General features: G+C 35.8%; 3 protein-coding genes across 3 annotated transcripts in view; 1 reads left to right on the top strand and 2 right to left on the bottom strand.

The window, feature by feature from the left end:
* The window catches only part of LOC104732534 (proteasome subunit alpha type-6-A), a 3,518-nt gene extending 901 nt beyond the window's left edge, over positions 1 to 2,617 (top strand). Inside the window, exons 2-9 of the mRNA XM_010452088.2 lie at positions 42 to 136; positions 339 to 420; positions 512 to 608; positions 751 to 809; positions 956 to 1,038; positions 1,757 to 1,852; positions 2,047 to 2,106; positions 2,230 to 2,617. Coding sequence (XP_010450390.1) covers positions 42 to 136; positions 339 to 420; positions 512 to 608; positions 751 to 809; positions 956 to 1,038; positions 1,757 to 1,852; positions 2,047 to 2,106; positions 2,230 to 2,322 — 665 coding nt within the window. The 3' untranslated portion in view covers positions 2,323 to 2,617. The remainder of the gene's footprint in view (positions 1 to 41; positions 137 to 338; positions 421 to 511; positions 609 to 750; positions 810 to 955; positions 1,039 to 1,756; positions 1,853 to 2,046; positions 2,107 to 2,229) is intronic.
* Positions 3,492 to 5,696, bottom strand: LOC104732533 (serine/threonine-protein kinase At5g01020-like). Its single transcript, XM_010452087.2, has 4 exons — positions 5,211 to 5,696; positions 4,983 to 5,118; positions 4,758 to 4,894; positions 3,492 to 4,465 (listed from the first exon to the last, which is right to left on the bottom strand). The coding sequence occupies exons 1-4, from the start codon at positions 5,619 to 5,621 to the stop codon at positions 3,806 to 3,808; spliced, it is 1,344 nt and encodes a 447-aa protein (XP_010450389.1). The 5' UTR covers positions 5,622 to 5,696; the 3' UTR covers positions 3,492 to 3,805.
* LOC104732532 lies at positions 7,609 to 8,876 on the bottom strand. The gene is made up of 3 exons (XM_010452085.2): positions 8,564 to 8,876; positions 7,973 to 8,138; positions 7,609 to 7,846 (listed from the first exon to the last, which is right to left on the bottom strand). The coding sequence occupies exons 1-3, from the start codon at positions 8,621 to 8,623 to the stop codon at positions 7,725 to 7,727; spliced, it is 348 nt and encodes a 115-aa protein (XP_010450387.1). The 5' UTR covers positions 8,624 to 8,876; the 3' UTR covers positions 7,609 to 7,724.

Below are 9,599 nucleotides of genomic sequence, written 5' to 3'. Positions count from 1 at the left end.
AAAAAAAAAGGGCTGAATACACTGCTTTGGTTTGAGAGCAGAATATGCCTTCAAGGCCGTGAAAACATCTGGTATCACTTCTATCGGAGTTCGTGGGAAAGATTCCGTTTGCGTCGTTACCCAGAAGAAAGTTCCGGTGAGTCACTTCGTCTCTCTCTCGTCTTTAGGGTTTGCAAAAAAGCTGCATCTTTTATCGCCGCCGATACAATGATTGAATCGTTGTGTGAACTATCGATGTCTAGTCTAGCAGGTTTAGGATCTGTTGGCGGATCTCACCCATTAGGGTTTTTAGTTATCTTTTTTTTTACGTTTTTTTTTTTTTTGGGGGGTTGCTACAGGACAAGCTTTTAGATCAGTCTAGTGTCACACATCTGTTCCCAATCACCAAGTACGTTGGATTGGTAGCTACTGGCATTACAGGTTTGTATCTCCTTTAAAGTTGTAGAGTTCATGATCCTTCCTTTCTGCATTGGTAGATTTAAAATGTGAAAATTTTTTATTTTATGTTCAGCTGATGCAAGGTCTTTGGTCCAACAAGCAAGGAATGAAGCAGCTGAATTTCGCTTCACTTATGGATACGAGATGCCTGTCGACATTCTCGCTAAATGGTAGTATTTTTGGTTGTTAATTTACCTGTTCCTCTCTTACGCGGTTCTTAGCTTCTTAGTGTAGGCTAGCTTATAGTTTTCTAGCTCTCCTGTGGTAATGTATTTAACTCAGTTTTCTGATTAATAACTATCTTGCTTACAGGATCGCAGACAAGTCACAGGTCTACACTCAACATGCTTACATGAGACCCCTTGGAGTTGGTAAGCTTGCTTTCTCTTTCTTTTCTTAAGACAAAAGTTATACATTTGTTTTAATTGCTTATTATTACATTGCCTTCATATTTTGATGAATCTTATTAATTTGACAAAACGATGGTTTTTGTTGTCTCTCTTTATCAAATATCAAGTTGCTATGGTATTGGGCGTTGATGAAGAGAATGGTCCCTTACTTTACAAATGTGACCCAGCTGGACATTTTTACGGTCACAAGGTATTATCACTCTTAGTTTATGCTTTAACTAAACTTGTCTTCTCATGCTTGCTTTTTACATCGCTTTTGCTGGCTGCATCAAGATTTTGATAACCTAGCTGAATAGCATGTTCTAAGAAGTATATTGACACGCACTAAACACTACTTACTGCTTGTGATTAACATAGAAGACAAAATGTCTCAGTCTATAAGTCTTTGTGATAATTAGCATAAGTGTAAATAGTATAATAAGAGCTTGTCATAACTGCAGAAGCTTTTGGTCATTTGGGTTATTTGTGGTAAGCCTTTTGGGCTTTGGGATAGCTTGGGGACTCTATAACATAGCCTAATTTTCACTTTGGTTCTTTGTATCTGGTTTTCCTTGGGTTGTTTTCATTGAAGATTTACAGAGAAGAATAGAGGAAACTTTTTCAATTTTGTCTTTCTCTCGCTGATCTTAACATTTTTCAGAAATCTTGAATGTATTTAGGCTTTTAAGCAACGTAATCATTTATACGTTTAGATACTGGTTGATCGTAGGTCGAAACAAAAATGTGTCACGTTTTGTGTACCTATTCAATGACATAATTGCATACAGGTTAAACATGAGTCTTGTGGACCATATGACTAAGATCTCTAGAGAATATACACATTTGTTCTCTCTTGCGTGAATTTTTCATGTTGAAGTCCTATGTAATGTGAGAAGCAGCTAATAAATACGAAACCGATATTCGTGCAGGCAACTAGTGCTGGTATGAAGGAACAAGAAGCAGTCAATTTCTTGGAGAAGAAAATGAAAGAAAACCCAGCTTTCACGTTTGATGAAACCGTGCAGGTGATTATTTGCATTAACTTTGACATTTTTGCCTGTTTATGGTAGAAAATATGTTCATTTTCCGGGTGAATAGTTTTGATGTTCCCTGTGTAAGGGTGCCGTTTTAAAAGTGTAATTTACAAATCGATTATTATTGTATATGCATGTACCAAATGCACATTGTTCCTCACTTTGTGTTTTGTGAACTTTCTTAGACTGCCATATCCGCTTTGCAATCTGTTCTTCAAGAAGACTTCAAGGCTACTGAGATTGAGGTATATAAAACTCTTCTCGTAATACCCAAATTTTTAAATGGCAAAACCTTATGTACAGATTGCAGTAGTCATTATTCATTTTGTGGTTGATATATCTTATCAAACCGGTTGGTGGAATGATAGGTTGGAGTGGTGAGAGCTGAGAATCCGCTATTCCGTGCATTGACAACAGAGGAGATTGATGAGCATTTGACAGCCATTAGTGAACGAGACTGATCGAGTTAGTGAAACAAGTATGAGTTACGTTAAGTTGCTTTGCTTTCTCAGATATTCCGCTAAGTGATCACTCTCTATCGATCTTTCGTTTGGTTGTCCTTCCCTATTTTAATTCACTAAGTCAACCCAGCAAACTTTGAAAAAGAAAAAAAAAAGCACTGTAAGGTTTGTCACTTGTCAGAGCATCTGAGTCTTTTGACTCTTCAGAAATGATGCCAAGCAAACTTTTTTCAGTTTTATTGTAATGACCTTTTTTACAGAATGATTTAGTTCTGAGACCTTTGTTTGTGTTCAAGTCATCTGGCTCTCTCTCTCTCTCTCTTTGCCCATCAGAGACCTTTTCTGAAGTTTCTTTCTTTTGACCCATTATAGTTAGCTCCTCCTTTGATCATGTTACATTTGCAAGTGTCGATGGTCAAACTAAATTAGTTGGCCGTGAACCTCATCATTATCGTCAAATAAGAAACTATCTTCAAATTCATCAATACTTTCATTTGTAAACTTGATTAATTTTTAAGTTAAGGTATTTGTAACTTAGCGTAAGATAATCACATTTAGGGAGATGCTTTGACATGTATGGCCTTTCAATTATGTTGTTCATTGTTAGGGTTTAGTAGTTGTTGAGTTTCTGCAAGATTTGATCTCCAATATTGAGAATGATCAGGTTTTTAGTTTTTTTTTTTCTAAGGTTTCATTTGTAGAATGTCCTATAACCTAAAAAAAAATCGAAAGTGAAGAATCATTCTCGTTTTCCAAAATAAGAATGATTTACTTCAATCTTTGGTGGTTGGCATTGCAAAAATAATATGTTGCTCTGATACGAGTTGTTTGCTAATGCTTGCATGTGCATGAAGCATGATGCTTGCACACAGAGATGATGCTTGCCCTCACCTCTTAACCGTTTATACCAATTTGGTTGTTGCTTGCTATGTTGCATTGCACCAACTCCAACAGTACAAAAAGAATATAAAATAAAACAAAGTGATTCTGAAAACTTGCAATAAAAAAAAAAAAAAAAAATGAACAATGTGCAAGTCATATAGGTTCGTGTCATGCATTACAGACATAATGATTGTAATTTTGGACGGACTTTATTAAATTACAGCTACTAGAGACGTGGATGAATAGAATATAGCATTAAAGAAAAAGAGAGGACAGAGACGAGTGATTTATATAACGCGTCTATCTTACGACCAAAGGTTTATTTTTGTAACTTCTTAGACCAAAGTTGTGACACAACTTGTATAGAAAATAAAACAACTTCATTTTTTTTTTGTAACGATTTCGCTTGCTTTTGATTGAATCAAACCAAAAGAAGAAAAAAAAAACAATTTAAAACCTCACGAAAAAAATAATACCCATCTAGACAAAACCTATACTAGAATTTTTTTTTTTTTTCTTTGATGGTAGAAATATAATTAATATTTACATTTTATGTATTAGTTTTTTTTTATTTTATGAATGGGTTTAAAAAATCAGTAATTCAGTACCGTTCCCCTCCAGCCTCATTACGCATTGGTGAGTTCAATCCATTTCTCAAAGTTATCCGGTGGTTTCGTGCCGTATGTGCGGGCGACCGGAACTTTTGATGTTGATCACTCTTATGAACGTTGCGAGGCTTGTCGTAGTTTTGGAGAATTGTAATCTCTTTAACTTCACGGCTTGGCTTAGTAGGGACCGTGTAAGTGAATGTCCCAATGGGAATATCATCGTTGTAATCTTTGATGTCTTGGAGAACTGAGACAACCGTGCTGATGTCTGGCCTTGTCTTTGGTCGGTATCTTAGGCATTGGTAAGCTAGAGTTGCTGCCTTTCGTGCTCCGGTCTCGGAGTACTGATCTTCAAGCCTCGGGTCCATTATCCTCCCGAGTTTACGTGCGTCGTTGAGCATTGGACGAGCCCAGTCAACGAGGCTTTGTTCCCTTGAGGATCTCTTTTTGTCCACCGATCTCCTACCCGTCAACAGCTCAAGTAACACTACCCCAAAGCTGTACACGTCACTCCTAGCCGTTAAATGACCTGTCATTATGTACTCTGGTGCCGCGTACCCTTGTGTGCCCATCACCCGTGTTGACACATGTGTTGCATCCCCTTGTGGTCCGTCTTTTGCTAGCCCGAAGTCTGAGAGCTTTGCTGTATAATCCTGAAACCAAATTTAACAAAAAAAAAGATCAAAACCCTTTTTTCAAATCCAACAATTACACTTTTGAATAGTCGCCAAGACTTATTTCATTCACCATATTCACAATTAGTGGATACAAATATATATGTCCATTTTATGTAAATTAAATGGTAAGGATTTTTTTTGTTTTGTTTAATACCGCTTTCGAGAATTAGTACTCTACAAACATATTTGATGAAAATTGTCTAATTAGGTGTAAGCATTCTAAACCCTTAAGATCAATATAGAAGAAGTTTGAGACTTGTTTGCTTACAGAATCTAACAAGATATTGGAGGCCTTGAAATCACGATAGATGACAGGCTTCTCGGCTTCATGGAGAAACTGTAGACCCTTTGCAGCTTCGTAAGCGATCTTCAACCTCGTTGACCAAGGCAGCGGTAGTGAACACCCTGCAAACTAGTTTCATCAGTTCTTGTTCTTGAAAGGAATAGATCATTTGATTTGATGGTGAACAACAAAATTAAAAAGTCAACTCACTTCTGAAGAGTTGAGACTCTAAACTTCCACGAGGCATGAATTCATAAACGAGAAGTCTATGTTCTTCCTCGCAGCAATATCCGATCAGCTTCACCAAATTCGGGTGCTTTAGTTTCCCTAGACACATAACCTCCGTCTGAAAAAGTTTACCCCCAAAAGATTAGATATTTAGAATCATCATCTTGTATCACAAACAGAGGATTTAGCTACGGAGATGAATGTACGAACCATCCACTCACGGTGACCTTGAAGGCCATCAAGATCAAGAAGTTTAACGGCAACGGGCTGAGCCTTAAGACCAGGACGGAGCTTGTCGTCGATGAACCCTTTGTGAACCGGACCAAACCCTCCTTCACCAAGGAAGTTACTAGAAGAGAAGCTTTGTGTTATGACTTTGAGTTCTGCTTGTGTGAACACGTGGAGATCAGAGCCAGCAAGAGAGATTGAAAGATCTTCAGACAAGGTGGTTGAACTCGGATCGCTTATGTCTAGAATCGACAATCCAAGAAACGATTTCTGTTTGGTTATCACACCTTCACCATCATTTTTCTTTGCCTTTTTGGGAGAATTTATGATGTCTTGATCTTGGAAACAAGAAACCATTAAACATCTCCAAGAAGATTTCTTCTTCACCGCCATTGTTTTGTTCTTGGAGGGATGTTTTGTTTTTTTTTTTGTTTTTTTTTTCCTAATGGTTTTGGTTTGTTATGTGAGAAAGAGCTTTTAAAGCAGTCGAAGAAGGGAGGACCAAGACTTTAACTAATATTTTCCTAATTCATATTTACTAACAACTATGTTTTTTCTTTTCTCAAAGAACATTTCTTACCTAAAAGGCAAAAAACAAGTGTTTTCTATTTTGAGAAACAATAGTTTATTAGAGAAAGAGGACGACGACTTCTTGAGGTGGAGTTTGTATACTCCTTTCTCAAGTTTTAACAGCGCTTTGACATTGTCATGTAATTTAATGTTTTAGACGAGTGAGTTCATTCATAGTCGTGAGTGGACGGCTAAAAGGGAGAAGAAATTGACATCTTTACCCGTTTTCCTATTAGGATCTTGAATACAATCATATAATACCTTTTCATACAATGATAAATTAGAATAGTAAAAATTCATTAATTGACTGGTTTCAGAAAAAAAATAGCCGAAAACAATCAAACTAGTTTATGTAGTTTGGTAGTTTATATTAATGTCCTTAAAATGTCACTAACCGAATCTTAATGGTTGACCAAACAAAGTTGAAAACATTTGGATAGCTAGATCAAGAAGTTCATTATACTCCTTGTCAAAGAAGTTATTAGAGTAACGAGCCAATGTTCTAAAACGACTTCTATAAAACGATTTTCTTGAATAGAAAGTTAGAGATGAAATTAAGAAACATTCTATGAGCACCACCATTAGTTATTTTTTGGGAGTATCTTTAAATTTAAAAGAACAAAAGCAATGAAAAATAAAAAATAGGAGTATCTTCAAATTTAGACCTCTAAAAATGAGAATGTCTATAAATTTAATGTTAAGACACCCATAAAGTGTTTATGAAAAAAAAATTGGTGGAAGAGAGCTGCACTCACTATTATCCAAGAAAAAAAAAGAGGAAATAGTTGTGAAGATCACAGAAGTTTCGTTCAAAATAAAAATTGATTTGGTGGAATTTGCAATAGGCGGGTGAGTCAAGCTTCTAGAACACCTGATAAAATATTTGTGTCATCTTCTTCTTTATTTAGGGTATAAAAAACTATATTTGGTTTGATGTGGAAACTTTCCAACTATATATGAAACGAAAGCAGTTGATGTGGAAAGTATTTGTGAGCGCGTTGGGGAAGGAAAGGGAATTCTTCGCTCTCAGAGCAAGTGCATTGGTGTCCCTCAGATTTTGGTCCCTTAAATATAATAAAATTAATTTCAGAGTTTCTTAAATTTGATATGAGCATTGGTGTGCCTCACAATTGGTGCCTTGAATAAAATAATAATATTTAAAAAAATTTAAATTAATTATTTAAATAAATATGTAAAAAGATATTAAAGTTTTAATTAAAATAAAACATATAATATTAACATCAACAACATAAAAAAATTAAAAAGTTAAAAAAAACTTGAAAAAAAAAACAAAACATACTCATCTTGTGGCACTGTGTACTCAACCTGTATAACCATCTGTGTAACGCCCATTCGGAATAGCTGCAAATGAGTCCCCTTTCTTCAAAAATTGACTTAAGACGATTGGGAAGTTTTTCAGAGAAGATAAGGAATTTTGGAGCTTCTCTATTAACACGGATGAAGTTGCCTCACCATCAGACCAAAGTAATTTTGTGAACACCTCAAATCTCTGACCAACAAACGGTAAGGTATCACATTCAGGATCCCCATTGCTAAGTTTCCGTTGATAGAGTCCATTAGAGAGATAATCAGCCAGTGACTTTACAACTCCATTCTCTGTAAATTCAAAAGTGGACACAGATTCCCTTCCATTCAGCCTTTCCCTGATTTGGGTCCATATTGAGAAGAATTTCTCATCATGCAGGACATGTGCATCAATGGGTACAGTCATCAAGGCGCTAAGTGCTTCTGACAATACCTTGAGGTCTTGAAGGACATCTGTCAAGCCTTTCTCAGAGTTGAATACTTCAGGTCCAAAGAAACTCTCCTTGATACGTGTTGCAAGAATGTTGACAGTATCAGTGTCAATCTTACATGTTTGTGAAGACGAGGATAGTGATTTTCCAAAAGATTGGCACAAGCATTTCACAATCTCTTTCGTAGCAGGCTTTTGTGAAAAGTCAGATGATCCCTGAATGAAACCAGATACCGGATTTTGTTGCTAGAGGAACAAGACACCTCAAAGTTCACAACGTATAATGCTAGACCTTTGAGAAAAACAAGAACAAGATTAGACCTCAAAGTTCACAACTTCTAAAAGATTAGACCTTTGAGAAAAACAAGAACACCTCAAAGTTCACAACGTATAATGCTAGAGGAACAAGACACCTCACAGAGACAGAAGAGTTGGACTAGGCCTGATGGTACAAAGAAGTATTTGAGAACGACGTATAAAGCTAGAGGAACAATCGTGACATATCCATAGAACACTCCAGCAGACCAAGTCACCAGATTAATATCGTAGTTCCATTCTTGTTTCTTCCATTTGTAGATTTGATTCTGCAAAAACAATGCATCTCTCAATCACAACTTAACATGAACATAACCAATGTCAAACCAAAACTTAAAAGATCAAACTACATTAGCAATAACAAGTCTTCCTCTTTCTCCATAAACAAGATTCTCGTATCTTCTATTAGCTAAACCCTTAATCTGTTTGAAACTAGAGATTCATTCAAAATCCATAGCATTACCTAATAAATTTGCAGTAACCTTAGCTAACATCAACAGGATTCCAAAAATCAAGTCGTTCTAATCAGTTCTATAATCAAATTAACCTCAGAAACTGAAGAATCAGTGTACGGACAAACAAAACAGGTGGAAACAAGATCAGATCCGAAGAATCAGTGTACGGACAAGCGCACACACAGACGTAGAGATACTCATCGAAGATTGAGAAAACGTTAATGGATGAGAGAACTTACAGGTACAGATCCAGAGACTTTCTGGCTGTCGATAGTAGTGTAGTTCCCGCCGCACATCATCTTTGCTCCGATCTTCTCCGTTCGGCGTTGAGATAGAAGAGAGAATTCGACAAATTATTTTGTTTTAACCCTTGAAAAAATCTTCAACCAATCAGAACTTACCACGCGTCCAAATAGACGGACGAAAAAACGTCCCAAATAAAGAAACGTTTCTTCTAAATTGGGTCTTTTTTATTTATTTTAAAACAAAAAAAAATGAGGGACGGCCCAAGTAGACGCCGTTGCACATAGTCTGAGTTGTTGACATTTGCTTGGTCCTACGAAATGAGGCTACATCCTTTTAACTTTTTGAATCCTAAATCGGGGTTCAAGTTTCAACGAGAGAGTTGATAGAGTTTGCTAATTGAGTGGAGTTTTATATTAACTAATTTTTGGACTTGGTGTGATTTTTTTTTTTTTTTTGTTTCAAACTGAGAGATACTTTTACGTTTTTAATTTCTTATAACTTACTTTTCTCAATAAAAATTTCGGTTGTGATATTTTATTATTTACCGTGTTCCTCCGTGTTTGAGATGAAACTACTTTTTTTTTTTGTCAACTACATTTCTTCTTTAGAAGAAATAAAAGTAAAAGCAAGGATGGATATACAAATTCAGGTTGTTTTCGATTTTCTCGGTTATAGAGTTTAAGATTCATATAGATAATGGATATATTTAATTCGGATTTTTTTAAAACATTCGCTTTGGTTTTTTTTTCGGTTCGATACCTTCACTTCTGTGAATTTGACCAACACCAAATAATTAATAGGTTAATAAATTTAGGGGAGCTTCCATTTTTTAGGGTTAAAATTCTGAAACTGTCATAAATTTAAGAAACCCCCTAGCAAAAAAAGTGATATCCGATTTGAAATTGCAAATGTTCGTGGAGCTAACTCAAATATTAAGGGGGGTGTATTCAAACCATGATTTTGGAGAATTTGATGGGATTTAGTAAATTTAGAATTTTGATAGATTTTAGGGAAGTTCATATGATTTTC

Source organism: Camelina sativa, chromosome 12, assembly GCF_000633955.1.
Source record: "Camelina sativa cultivar DH55 chromosome 12, Cs, whole genome shotgun sequence".
NCBI lineage: Eukaryota > Viridiplantae > Streptophyta > Magnoliopsida > Brassicales > Brassicaceae > Camelina > Camelina sativa.
The sequence above is the reverse complement of the archived record's forward strand: the minus strand, read 5'-3'. Positions and strand labels throughout refer to the sequence as shown.